Source organism: Budorcas taxicolor, chromosome 1 (genome assembly GCF_023091745.1).
Source record: "Budorcas taxicolor isolate Tak-1 chromosome 1, Takin1.1, whole genome shotgun sequence".
In the NCBI taxonomy this organism is placed as follows: Eukaryota; Metazoa; Chordata; class Mammalia; order Artiodactyla; family Bovidae; genus Budorcas; species Budorcas taxicolor.
In genome coordinates this window covers 69056837-69072082 of record NC_068910.1, presented here as the reverse complement: position 1 = coordinate 69072082, position 15246 = coordinate 69056837, and the positions used below count along the sequence as shown (strand labels likewise).

The 15246-nt window shown below is 44.7% G+C and overlaps 1 protein-coding gene across 1 annotated transcript in view; it reads right to left on the bottom strand.

Annotated features, from left to right (window-relative positions):
* The window catches only part of TIAM1 (TIAM Rac1 associated GEF 1), a 157191-nt gene that overhangs the window by 50435 nt on the left and 91510 nt on the right, over window positions 1-15246 (bottom strand). The window contains exon 13 of the mRNA XM_052639711.1: window positions 3652-3755. Coding sequence (XP_052495671.1) covers window positions 3652-3755 — 104 coding nt within the window. The remainder of the gene's footprint in view (window positions 1-3651; window positions 3756-15246) is intronic.

Sequence of the window (15246 nt, the reverse complement as noted above, 5' to 3'; positions counted from 1 at the left end):
CACTTAGGAAGAGCAGCAAAAACGAATCAACAGCCTTCATGTATTCAGCCAGAATTTTCAAAAAATGATTACTTGTTTCATTTCACTTGTTCGTTTGTTTGTTTCTCTTTACTTTTCTATTCTGCACCCATTCTGGAGCATTCAAGTTAAGGCGAAGTTGTCCTTCCACTTTTAGGCAGCTTACAACTTATATTTTGATGCTTTTGAATTGTGGTGTTGCAGGAAACTTTTGAGAGTCCCGTGGACTGCAAGGAGATCAAAGCAGTCAATCCTAAGGAAATCACTCCAGAATATTCATTGGAAGGATGATACTGAAGCTGAAGCTCCAATACTTTGGCCACCTGATACGAAGAGCCGACTCGCTGGAAAAGACCCTGATGCTGGGAAAGACTGAGGACAGAGGATACATTGGTTGGATGATATCACCGACTAAATGGACATGAATCTGAGCAAACTCCAGGAGACAGTTTGCAAGGGAGGGGATCCTGGCATGCTGCAGTCCATGGGGTCACAAAGAGTCAGACACGACTGAGCAACTGAACAACAACTTAAAAATGAATGTTCGCTTTTTTCTCAAGAAAAATCACACAATGCTATAGGAGCTATATTAAAAGAATATTTAACCTTAATCAAGAAACTTAAAATATACACTTGCTGTTACTTTAAATCATGACAGAAGATATTCACAAAGCTTAATAAGCATTAGAAAAATACTTCAGTGGCTAATGAGTATATAGTTGACTCTTGAACAACTGAGGGGTTAGAGGTGCCAAACATCTTCAAAGTCAAAAATCTACATATAACTTACATTTCCCGTCACCCCCATAAACATAGTTCTTACATATCCATATTTTTCCTCCGCATCCACGGTTCTGCATCTGTAGATCAAACCCCGATTGGTAGTACTATGGACTATTGGAAAAATATCCACCTATAAACAGACTCTCCCAGTTCAACCCTGTGTTGTTCAAGGTTCAGCTGTATCTAAACTGGCTTATTAATTAATTAATTACTTCAGCCATTAACTACTTCCTTCATTTTCTGAATCCTGGTATTTACCAGCAGACCATGCCCATCTGGCCAGGAGGTCCTTTCAGCAAAGCAGTAAACAACACAGAGCCATGTTTTGCCCTCTCAGAGCTGTGTGACCTTCAGTAAGTTGCTTAACCTTTCTGTTCCCAAATCATCATCTATCAAATAGGGGGCATAACAGTATCTCTTTCTCAGGGGTATTCTGAGGACGAGATTGATTAATACAGAATAACACCCAATATATACAAGATACTGTAGACAGTAGAGAATCTGCCCACAATGCAGGAGGCCTGGATTTGATTCCTGGGTGGGGAAGATCCCCTGGAGAAGGGAATGGCAACCCGCTCCAGTACTCTTGCCTGGAGAATCCCATGGACAGAGGAGCCTGGCGGGCTACCGTCCATAGGGTCGCAAAGGGTCAGACACAACTGAACAGCTAGCACTAATACACGTAAGTATTGTGTGTCAGCCACTCAATTGTGTCCGACTCTTTGCGATCCCATGGATTAGCTCTCATTTACTACTAATAACAAAACTGTTCAAATAAACATAAAATCTGAAGTCAACTCCACACTAGGAAGTAGTATGTTCAAGTACAGAATCATGGTGCTTCCTACACCCAACCTGGAAAAAAAGGACTATGAGCCTAACCTCTGGTGTCAATGAGGCCACTGTATGATCTTTAAAAATACTCAGATCATCACCCAAACTTGTCAATAACTTTGAAGAAATTCTCTTTTATGAGCGCCGACTGTGCCTTTCTACAGTGAACTCCAGGAATAGCATCTCCTGCTGCTTTATTTGACCCTGTCTGCTCCAGGCACGTTCCAGGGCCTTGCTCTCAGGAGAGAGAGCCATGAAGCCAGAGAGGCACCTGGGATGAGGCGACAAAGCCCTGGGCCTCTTCCTTCCTCCCTGTTGCCAGGACGTCATATTACAGAGGGCCCTGCTAAGGCCTCCGTGACTCACTGCATTTAAAACGGAAACAGTCTCTTAAAATCCACAAAGGCAGGGGAACACTGGGCTACTGGAGCGAGGTAAAAGCGATCCCAGTTTAAAAGTCTTCAAAAATGAATGTCTTAGATACAGGAAAAATAACTGTATTCCCAAATCAGAGACTGAAAAGAACATATTTAGCTTAATAACAGAATGATTTAATAAAGAGCCTTCAAAATGTCTTGCATGGAAATATCTATTTCTCTCAAAGGCCATCACCCTCCCCCCACCTTCCCAAGAAAGTAGGTGAAAGGCCACATAAATAAAAAGGAACTATAAACAAGCCTTTGTCTGTGTTTTTGGCTTTAAATGAAACATATATTTCCGTTCTCTGGCTTTTTAATTAATAACTGACAACATAAAGGCTTTCACCCTATAAATATTAAATTTATAAATGTTACAATTACTTTCAAATACTAAAATTTACAGTGTTCGATCCTAGGATGGCAAAAGAGAAACATATCGGTAAAAAAAGATACTCAAGAGAGTCAGACACAGGCACTCAAGAAAGTCCTCTATATGGATGTGGGACTTATGTATACCTACTGGGACACACGTATACTTATGGCTGATTCATGTTGAGGTTCAACAGAAAACAAGAAAATTCTGTAAAGCAATTATCCTTCAATTAAAAAATAAATAAATCTTTAAAAAAAAGAAAGTCCTACAAAGATACATGAAGACAAAAAGAGACACAAACATATGCACGTAGAAATGCAGGTTTTTAAAACAATCTTTCATATTTGAAGTCTAATTCCATTAACAGTATCAGTTATATTTTTGACCCACTGCATCATCCAGTCACTGGACAAGGGCAAGAAGCACCCTGATATTGCAGATGAGAAAACAAAAGTATAATTTAAAGTTACATGATTTGTTCAGGTTAAATGACGGTAAACGTCAAGCAATATTAGATAAGCAAGGGAACCAACGTAAATACGTCAACTACATTCTCCAAAAAAAGATGAATAAATACGGACATAATCACACACGCTTTTTGCTGCAGAGGCGTCTTTCGGCTATAGGTAATAGAGGTTTTAAATTGTGACACTGTGATAAAAAGAGGTTACTGACACATGGAACTCTTTAGGAAGTGGAAATAAAGCATGATGAATTATGGAAAACAAATTCATAGCAGCACCCAAGAGTCAGAATAAGAACATCGTCACGGTGCTCACCCAGCTGAGCACGCTGTATTTGGATGGACAAATCGATGGTCTCTTCCCCTTTAATGTAGAAGATGTTCGCCCTTCACAAGAGCTAAACAGAGGCCACGCAAATGCAGTTCCTTATAGAAACCCTGAGTAGCAGGAAAGTATAACTGACCCAGTTACACTCATTTTGGATGCCTTTTCCTCAGACAGAAAGGGAGGACATAAGAAGGAAACAGGATGGACACAGACTTCAGTTCATTAACAGTGAGCTCTGGCTTATACTGTCACATCTGGGTTTGTTCTCACGGCTATCATTAGGATGCCATATCCTATTTAGTGACCTCTCAGAAGTAGAAACACTTCTGTCCCATGGAGGGGCCTTCCCGCCACACACAGCTGCAGAGGTGACGTGTCAGCTGTGACTCTTTAGTGGTTCGAGACATGGGATGTGAAAATGGAAATCTCTCACCTTGCTGCTGTGATCAGTATCATCTGAGGATTCCAAGTCCGGCCCTTCAGCCTCCTCCGGAGCAGCCTCAGCACTGCTGCCTTGCTCGCTGCAGAGGCTGTGGCCTGCAAGATGAAATCAGAAGGACACACGGGTCAGCACATACAGCCACCGCTACCAGGGCAAGAGAGCGTGGCGTCAAGCTCACGTGTGCTCAGCGTGTCCCACTCTGCGACCCCATGGACTGCAGCTCGCCAGGCTCCTCTGTCCATGGGATTTCCCAGGCAAGAATATGGGAGCAGATTGCCATCTGCGGCTCCAGGGGATCTTCTGGACCTACGGATGGAACCACCATCTCCCTGGTACCAAGCCAGCTGGATAGACTTTTAAGCTTATGATGTGTCCATGGATTGTTAAACCCTCCAATATGGGCGCCATGACCTTGGTTCAATACATGCTAGTTTAGCTGTCTTTATCATTACCACTATTATTATTACTTTATAATATGTTTTTATTATTTATAATATATATTTTATAATACACAATATTTGCTGTGGACTGAATGTTTATCAGCCCTGAATATTCACTGGAAGGACTGATGCTGAAGCTGAAACTCTAATACTCTGGCCACCTGATGCAAGGAAATGACTCACTGGAAAAGACCCTGATGCTGGGAAAGATTGAAGGCGGGAAGAGAAGGGGATGACAGAGGATGAGATGGCTAGATGGCGTCACCAACTCAATGGACATGAGTTTGGGTAAACTCTTGGTGATGGACAGGGAGGCCTGGCGTGCTGTAGTTCATGGGGGTCACAAAGAGTTGGACACGACTGAGCGACTGAACTGAACTGAACTGAATGTTTACCGCTCCCCCTACCCCCGCCAAATTCATACGTAAAGCCCTAACCCCCAGTGGGACTGTATTCGGAGATGAGGCACTTGGGAGCTAAGCAGGCTTAAAGGAGGTCTTGAGAGTGGACCTCCGTGATGCGATTAGTGTCACTGGAAGAGAAACCAGAACTCCCCTCCTCTCCTGTGAGGACACTGAAAATAGCCACCTGCAAGCCAGGAAGACAGCCCTCAGCAACAAGCCTGGGCTTGGACTTCCCAGCTCCAAAACTATGAGAAATAAATGTCTGTTGTTTAAGTCACTCAGTCCAAGGTGTCTGTCACCACAGGCCCAGCTAAGACAATATAATATATACGCGTGCATGGTAGGCTGCTTCAGTTGTGTCCGACTCTTTGCGACCCTATGGGCTGTAGCCCAGGAGGCTCCTCTGTCCATGTGATTCTCCAGCTAAGAATACTGGAGTGGGTTGCCATGCCCTCCTCCAGGCGATCTTGCTAAACCCAGGGACAGAACCCATGTCTCCTGGAGCTCCCGCACTGCAGACGGCTTCTTTACCACTGAGCCACCGGGGAAGCCCATAACACATACAATAAAACTTAAATAAAATTAAATTAGGTGATTTGATTGATTTATAATTGACAAATTAATTGTCGGATCAATTAATTGCTAGGACAACTGAATAAAGCATTTTGAGAAGAACATTTTAAAAATAACTGTTTTGGGGCATCCCTGGTGGTTCAGTGGTTAAGAATTCGCTTGCCAATGCAGGAGATTCAGGTTCAGTCCCTGGGCTGGGAGGATCCCACGTGCTGTGGAGCGACTGAGGCCATGCACCACAGCTACGGAACCTGCGCTCTAGAGTCTGGGAGTGGCAACTACTGAGCCCATGTGTCATAATTAATGAAGCCTGCTCGCCCTAGACCCCATGTCCTGCAACTAGAGAAGCCACCTCAATGAGGAACCTGTGCCCTGCAATGAAGAGTAGCCCCCACAGACTGCAACTACAGAAAAGCTGCGCAGCAATGAAGATCCAACACAGCCAAAAATGAATGAATAAAATTATTTTTAAAAACTAATAACTGCTTCATAGACATTATCTGGCAGATTTCAAACATAACACCCACTCTTTCCACCATAGTCCATGCAAAAGTACAGGCAACTTTCTTTCCTATTTTACCAAGTCCCGACTCCAATATTCTTGCCTGGAGAATCCCATAGACAGAGGAGCCTGGTGGGTTACAGTCTATGGGGTCGCAAGAGTCGGATACGACTTAGTGACTAAACCGTTGACTACAATGGTTGGCTATGGTAAGCCCTGTGCTGGGGAAGAGAACATTAAGATCACTTTCCTCTGGGAGGCTTCTCAAATTTAAAGAGCATCTGAGCTGCCTGGGGATTTCTGTCATGCAGATTCAAACAGAATAGGGTCAGAACTATGATTCTGCATTTCTTACACGCTCCATGATACCAATCAACACTGCAGGTCCATGGACCAGACTAGGAGCAACAAGTCTCTCGGATATTTACAAACCTCTACTAGTCTGATAAGAAATTGGTTTGATGACTGTTAGAATATTCCAGGCACTAGGTAAGGGACTACAGCACCATACTGTAACCAGATAAGAGAAAAGGGAAGAAAGAAGAAACATGGGTAGAAGGAGCCACTTTCTGACTCCCGGGATGGAAGCGTCAGTCTGAAAAGAGGCTACCTTACTCCAGTGACACCATCACAGTCATAAGCCTGTGTTCGGCATCACATTCAGATCAGATTCTAGGTTGACTGGGAAACTAAGGGAAGAAGCCAATCCCTGAGCAAACCTTGATCCAGAACTGCATCCTATGGTCCCCTTCCCTTCCTCTGGAAGGCGGCACCAAGGAAGCGGAGCTTGCGTGGTTTGTACGTTGCTATCTGTGCCCACCCTTCCTGCGCCTTTGCTCTGTCTCTACAATTTTCCTGCACTTCTTTTAATTACTAACTCACTATAAATCCCATGGAAAGAGGCGCCAGGGAGCTACAGTCCATTGGATCGCAAGAACTGGACACCACTTAGCAACTAAACCACCACCACTCAATGGAAGCCGCCAAAGAAAGAAGTTCAGTTAACTTGGTGGACATCAACGATGTCATACTGTCACCACCAGAGTGGGGAAAAAATCGTGATTGAATACTTGAAACGGGGGCAATGATCTAGATGCTGGGGCTAGAGAGAAGGGGAAGATTTGAACAGCATTAAGCTCTGAAATGGCAGGAACCATGGCTCCCTGAGCAGCAAGCTGACGGTCAGGCTGTACGACACACAAGGTCACCTTCGTGCAGCAGTCTGCACAACGGCAACCCCCATTCTGTACAGCCAGATGCCGTGACCCTGCATGCTCCCACTGTACATTATAATGCCTGGGGTCAGAGGACGCTCACAAAACTGTGGGAAAATGAACGAAAGGATTTTCACTGGTAACACAGGCCAGCTATCCGGAAAAGGAAGCAACCCCCCACCCTAACTCTACAGAAACACTTACAAATGCTGAGTAAAATACAACAGAATCCTTTTTACTTAATTTTTATTATTATTATTTTTTGCTCACACTGCATGGCACGTGGGCAGTTCCCCAACCAGGGATCGAACCTGTGCTCCCTGCAGTGGAAGCAGGGAGTGGAAACTACTGGACCACAAGGGAAGGCCCCTGAATCCTTTTCAAACGTAAAACTGAGCTCTAAGAAACTATAATCACTGCAGCCATGAAATTAAAAGACGCTTACTCCTTGGAAGGAAAGTTATGACCAACCTAGACAGCATATTCAAAAGCAGAGATATTACTTTGCCGACTAAGGTCCATCTAGTCAAGGCTATGGGTTTTCCAGTGGTCATGTATGGATGTGAGAGTTGGACTGTGAAGAAGGCTGAGCGTTGAAGAATTGATGCTTTTGAACTGTGGTGGTGGAGAAGACTCTTGAGAGTCCCTTGGACTGCAAGGAGATCCAACCAGTCCATTCTGAAGGAGATCAGCCCTGGGATTTCTTTGGAAGGAATGATGCTAAAGCTGAAACTCCAGTACTTTGGCCACCTCATGCGAAGAGTTGACTCATTGGAAAAGACTCTGATGCTGGGAGGGATTGGGAGCAGGAGGAGAAGGGGTCGACCGAGGATGAGATGGCTGGATGGCATCACGGACTGGATGGACGTGAGTCTGAGTGAACTCCGGGAGCTGGTGATGGACAGGGAGGCCTGGCGTGCTGCGATTCATGGGGTCGCAAAGAGTCAGACACGACTGAGCGACTGAACTGAACTGAACTGAACTGATAAGACAGAAAACAGGTATTGGGTCAGTACAAGTCAGAGAGTTAGAACCAAATCTCTCACGTTCATAGGGTTCTCTAGAAGGGCTATACTCTCACCCCGAAAAGACAGAAAAACTTTTTTTTTTTCTAAGTACTGTGTACTCCATTGTAAGGAGTGAAGCTGAAACTCTAATCCTTTGGCCACCTGATGTGAAGAACCGACTCACTGGAAAAGACCCTGATGCTAGGCAAGAGTGAAGGCAGAAGGAGAAGGGGACGACAGAGGATGAGATGGCTGGATGGCATCACCGACTTGATGGACATCAGTCTGAATAAACTCTGGGAGACAGTGAAGGACAGGGAAGCCTGGCGTGCTTCAGTGCATGGGATCGCAGAGAGTCAGACACGACCGAGCGACTGAACAACAAACAACAAATGTATGAAACAGGTACAACTGACGAGAACACGCTGTATAGCACAGGAAACCCTACTTAATGCGCTGTAGTGACCTGAGTGGGCAGGAGACACACAAGGGAGGGGTATGTCAACATGTTTCTGGACGGCTGCTTCATTGGGCTATACAGCAGAAACTAACACAACACTGTGAAGCAACTATATTCCAACAAAAATTTAAAAATAGATAAGAAATTAAAGAAAGTGCTCACATGTGAAAGAGAAAAAAGAAAGAAAAAGAAGCTGATCTAACTCTGCCTATACGCTGGGATACAAGAGCAGGGAGAGAGAGAGAGAGGCTTCTTCTTGGAGATGAGAGCCACAGGCTGGCCCCAGGGGTGCTGGAGATTCAAATGTACACTATGTCCTCCATTCTGGAGACGCCGACCTCTTCGTCTACTCAGGCTGGTGTAACTAAGACCGCAGACTGGGGGGCTTAAACAACAGACAGTGATTTGTCTCAGTTCTGGAGACTGGAAGTCAAAGAGCAAGGTGCCAGTGGATTCCTTCCATGGCGAGGCCCTTCCCCTGGCTGTCGGATGGCTGCCACCTCCCCAGTACCCACACAACCTCTCCTTGTGTGTGCAAGGTGAGAGGGGTGAGCCCTGCTCTCTCTTCCTCTTCTTACAAGGACACTAATCCCATTATGGGAGTCCCCGGCCGGTAACTTCATCTGAACCTAACTACCTCCCAATGGCTCCCAACTCCTAATAAACCTCCCAGTGGGGGTTAGGACTTCAATGCAGGAATTCTGGCGGAACGCAAACATTCGGTACACGATACTCAAGATGAAAAATTGCCTTAAAGTCTCTCTGAATTTGTATTCCAAGAGCGTCTGGCAAAAGGCAAAAAACAAGTCTGTTCTGGAGGGAATCACCCTTGATGATGGTTTCATATTAATGGTCAGGCACAAGCTTGGTCCACCAAGAACCACAATCCATCATTATAGAACACAAGGAGAACCAGCTCCCCACGATGGAGATGCAGCAGCCACAACAAGGAGAAGGAGATTTCCTAGGAATAATACTGAAATTTTCAGACTGTCAAATGAGTATGCTTCAAAAAAAAGAAAAAAGAAAGAAAGAAAAAGGAACAACAGAAAAGAGGCTTTCAAAAAAGATTAGGTAAATTTGTAAAATTTTTAGAAATAAGAGCTATAAACACTGAAATTAAGCACTCAGTGGATAAGAATAACAGCTGAAGAAAGACATTTGAAAGGCCTATTTGAAGACATTACCTCACTAAAGCATAGACATCCTCAAATTCTCAAACTGTCAACATAAAACTGACATAATTTCAAGTCGAAATAGTATTCAAGAAGAAAAATTTACAACAAGAAACATTTGACAAAGAGTGAGAAAGCTTACTAATACAGAACTTTCCTTAAAGATTCTCTAAAGGATGTATTTTGGGTGGGAAAATACGTATACACACACACGCATAATCTGGTAGACTAGGTGAAATGATAAATCAGAGCTGATATACACACAGGACATGCTCCAGGAGATGGCGAAGGGCAGGGAGGCCTGGTGTGCTGCTGTCCGCAGGGTCACAGGGAGCTGGACACGACTGAGCGGCTGAACACCACAATACAAACAGGCAAGTCACAACTCGTCACACACACACCCACAAGGCATTTGTTCCAAAAACACAAGATGAAACTAAAGCAGTGGTGGGTGACTGTATTTAAATCATTTCATGATCCTTTTATGCCTCAGGGGATGTTAAAATTTTAAGGGAAAAAAAAAACAAAAATTAAGGGCAACCACTGAATAGAATAGAATAGATTGTATAAGTTGAAAGGGGAAAGTGGAATTTAGAAGTTCAACCCAAAAGAGGCCTAGAAAGGGCAGGAAGGATAAACAAGATCAAGACGGCAAAATATGATGAGAGAAACGAGCCAAGATACATGGGTCTTCTAAATAAATGTGACGTAGACTAAACTCAATATTATACTTCATGTTTAGATAAAAACCGAAATAATGTCACACAAAGCCTCACCTACATGCTATACATAAGAAATAGACTAAACAAAAAAGACAAAGAAGCCTGAAAGTATCGGGGTAGAAAATCAGGCAAATGTAAAGAATGCTCTCCAAATGCCAGACAAAATAGACTTAGTTAGACTACAGAAGCGGCAAACATCAAGAATTATTGAGCCTGGCCCACCAGTGTATTTTAAACCCTATGCACAAGAATTTGAGGATGCATGTTTTTTCCAAAGATTAGCAGTGTAGGCAAACAGGCCACATATGAGGCTATAATATAAATCTCAACAAATAGCGAGGGATCTGAATTCAGACAGACCACACTGGCAGCGTTATTTCTGGAACAAAATTTGCTATGAAAGAGCAAAAGGCCAGTAATACCAAAGACAGTTTTAGAGGGGCGGGGTGGGGAAAGAAAAAGCAAGACCGGGATACTTTCCCTACCAGATATCAGAATGCATTTAAAGTTAACAGTAATACAAAGCAGTGCAGAATTAGCAAGAAGACAGGCTAACAGAACAGAGAGTCCCAGAAACAGCCCCACCCATGTGTGGAAGTGTGATGCACAGCAGATGTGGTACTGCAGATCCGGGGGAAAAGAATGGAACGTTTGACAATGTAGCTAAGACAGCAGACTACCCACGTGGGGAAACAAAGAGCAGGACCCTAACTCCCATCATTTGCAAGAATCAGTGCCAGGGAGGTATGAACCAAGAAGGGAAAAGTTCAAAATATAAATCTCTCAGCAGGAAATAACAGAAGAAAATGTTTGTTACCCAGGGGAGAGAGAGAAGGATTTCTTAAACAAGAGAGAAAAAAGCACAAATCCTAGGAAACAGAAAATCAGATTTTACTAAAATTAAAAACCTTCCCTTGCCAAAAGGCAACACGAAGGCAGCAAGATACACTGTACACTGAGAAAGGTTATCTTCAACACATATAATTGGCAAAAGTATGAATATCTAGAATAGAAAAGAAGTCCTGAGACTCAATAAGTGTGGGTCTATCTGATTCTGAAACATATATTCTTTTTTACCCCTCTGGCTCTGCTTCTGCCCTTAACTGAAGATAAAAATTAATAAAAGAAGAGAAAGGCAATGGTTAGACAGTCAGCAAAGACGACAGTGATGATTCTTCCTGCTCCTTTAAACCTGGATCTCTGTGTCTCTCTCCACACCCCCATGAATTTGGGTTGGTCTTGTGACTTGATGTGAACAGCAGCATGCGACCCAAGTGGTGATATGTGAATTCTGAGCTAAGGTCTTATGTGGCTGTACAGTTTCGGGTCTGATCCCCCAGGAATGCTGGACCATCACACGATGAAACCCCCAATGGAGCTTCTTGAGAATGAAAGACCTCAAAGAAAGGGGGGTCCAGCCAGCCAATCACCAAATATGTCAGAAAGGCCAGTTTAACCCAGTCCCAGTCAAGCCCAAATGGCACAGCCCACGAGAGTGACTGAGGCAAGGAGAGCAGAACAACCACCCAGCTGAGCCCAGCCCAAAGTGCTGAGCGCAGTGAGCAAATTAAATGGTGGTTTCCCGCGGTTTGTTACAAGGCAGTAGATAACCAATACGTGGTTAGTGGAACTTAAGTCATCAAAGAAAGCCAGAGAGGCAGGAATTGACAGTGGTGCCCTTTAAGAGAGCTGAAGAGAGATACCAGCATGGCAGGAACAGGGAATCAAACCAGGAAAAGCCACATTCTTGCTCCCACACTTCAAGGTTTTCTCTGAACACCTCCCAGAGGAAGAGGTTTATAGAACACCATTGTTGAGTTTCTACGCAACCCCATAGAAACAGAATTTTGCAGCTTCCTACTCTAGCTTCCTTCACCACAAGAGACTTTTCCTCTAACAGCAGACACTGAAGGAATTATTTTTTTTGTCCCCATTTACTTACCAGTGCGCATGCAGACAGCTCCAGAGAACTGAAGACAGGCTAAGAGCAGGCTGAAGAAGCAAGAAGAACGGGAAACTGCCTGTCCCACCTTCACTCTTCCCAGCACCCAGCACCTCACTACATGGCACAAAGGAGATGCCAGTGATACCTGGAACCACAGAGACGGAACAGAGCCAAAACTAAAGAGACAAAGGATGAGTGGGGGTAGGCAATGGAGAATTATTCAGCTATAAAACCAAAGGACGACAGAGGATGAGACAGTTGGATGGCATCACTGACTCGATGGACATGAGTTTCAGCAAGCTTCAGGAGCTGGTGGTGGACAGGGAAGCCTGGCATGCTGCAGTCCATAGGGTGGCAAAGAGTCAGACACAACTGAGCGACTGAACTGAACTGACCTAAAAACCAAAGGAAATCTACTATTTGTAACAACATGGATGGACCTTGAGGGCATTATGCTAAGTGAAATAAGTCAGAGAGAGAAAATACTGTACGATCTCATTTATATGTAGAATCTAAAAGCAAAAGCCCTCACAGACACAGAGAACAGATTGGAGATTGCCTGAGGTAGGGGGTGGTGGGACAGGTAGGTGAAATGGGCAAAAAGGTAAAAATGCAGTTATGAAAATAAATAAGTCATGGAGACGTACAACATTTGTTGTTGTCTAGTCGCAAAGTCATGTACAACTCTTTGCGAACCCCGTGGACTGCAGCCCGCCGGGCTCCTCTGTCCATGGGATTTCTCAGGCGAGAGTACTGGAGTGGGTTGCCACTTCCTTCTTCAGGGGATCTTTTGGACCCAAGGGTGGAACCTGCGCCTCCCATGTCTCCTGTATTGCAGGCGAATTCTTTACTGCTGAGCCACCTGGCAAGCCACACACACATACACACACACTAATTAATAATACTGTATTGCATTTTAAGAAAGTAAACCTCTCTCATCATCAGGGAAAGAAAAAAGGAAGTATGTGTCCTGGTGGATGGTGACTAGACACAGTGCAGGTCATACAGCGATGCATACAAACTTAGGCTCGTTATGCTGTGCTCCTGAAACTGATGTTATGCGTCAATCACACCCCACTTGTTAAACACAGGATAAGCAGGGCGGGTGGCTCGGTAAAGAATCCGCCTGCAATGCAGGAGATCTGGGTCGGGAAGATCCCCTGGAGGAGGGCACAGCAACCCACTCCAGTACTCTTGCCTGGAGAATCCCATGGACAGAGGAGCTTGGTGAGCTGCGAGAGCTGGACACGACAGAGTGACCGAGCACAGGGCAGCCTCAGAGAATGGGGAACCTCAGGGCAGAGCTGAGCCCAGCAGGACAGAACCCATAGGCCATCACAAAAGCTGCCATATATAACATTCAATGTCGTGAACAGGTGTGATCATTTCTCTGCTTCTTAAAATTATTTTCACATCATAATGGAACTGTTTCTGTAACCAAGGAAACCTCTGCTGCTAGCACGTCCCACTCACCATTATCAGGAGAGAAAACAATGAGCTTAGGAGAAGTACAAACACATGCATGTAAGCTTACATTTCTATTAATTTACTCGGATGAGGTACATTCACTCAGGTTCCATTCAAGCCCATTAGAGACTTAACAGAGGAAGGCAAAAAAGATCTTTGCCTTATGAGATATATTAACAATGTTTGTTGAACTAAGAGATACCCCAAACATTTCCAAAGAAGAACCAATCATAACTGACTTTTGAAAGGTCTTTATTAACACCTGAGTTTCGATCTCTGAGTGAAAAACAACTGAAGGGAAGGGGAAAAGGAAAGGTTAGACTTGGCCAGTAAAGACACTGGGGCTTCCCAACGCAGGAGACATGGGTTCTGTCCCTGGGTTGGGAAGATCCCCTGGAGCGGGAAATGGCAACACAGTCCAGTATTCTTGTCTGGATATTTCCATAGATGGAGAAGCCTGGCGGGCTACAGTCCATGGGTCGCAGAGTCAGATGCAACTAAGTGTGCATGTGCACGGATGCACACACACACACACACACACACACACACACACACACACACACACACACACACACACAGTAAAGACACTGAGCTGGAACCCAATCCTTACGCTATGATTTTGCTTTGCTTTTCAGCCACTTTACTGTCATATAAGAATTCCATAAAAACACTCATAATATATAAGATCAACATAAATACTCACCCCTCCCTCAAGCTAAGAAAATAAAATCAAAACAATTATAAAGGGGGGGAAAAAAACCCTCAGGAGAGCTATATAAACTCTATAAGGCAGGGGAGGAAAAACACTGCAATTTTAACTTGAAAGACAATTTCTTTCCAACCATGTTTCACAAAATCCCAGAGTCTGTTTCTCTACACAGAACAGCTTTTTAATCCATAAAAACTGTACATATAGTTCCTCCCAACCCTATCAGCTTGTTGTGAAAGTCAAACTATAATCCACTAATGTTCTTTAAAATTATACAAATGGAGGCTTTTAATCTCCGAAGCAACCCTGTTTTTCCACACTCAGGACTTGATGGTGTCATTAATCAGAACCAGCCGGAAGGCAGGACTAGGCGTTGGGGTTTCCCCAGCAGGGCCCTAGGGAGCGGGCCCTGTGCTGGGTGACAGTAAGCATCGCACACAGCAGTTTACAAAACGCACACGGTTCCACATTTTCCCAACAGACACCTAGAAGGCCACGTGCACCTGGCTATCTGGGAGTCTGGAGAACGCGACCCTGCCTGTCTGCGGGAAGACAAGTCTGGGCAGCTCCTCTCTCTATGTTGCCCCTCCCAACTGTCTGCAGAATGGAGCTGCACACAATGTGCATGGAATGTCAACCAGAAACAGAACCTTGCATTTCACGGGCACAGCAGGGAAGCCTGCACTGCTGGGCCAATCAAAGAACGGCTTCCCCCACTCTGACCAAGATGCCCTGACTCTCCTGGCTATCACAGAAGCCTTTCCTGTTACAGCAAAGGCTGCTTAATCTACTTCCTGCAGGTGGGCGACCGGTGCCCACCATAGATGGCCATCTTTCCACTCAGCTTCGGACCCAGGGGGCTGACTCTCCAAACCCAAGGCTCACCCTAATTGCCTTTAACAGGTAGGGGCTAGGGCGGGCCACAGCCACTTAACCCACCCAGCTCAACTTCTGGAAAGGCCATTTTT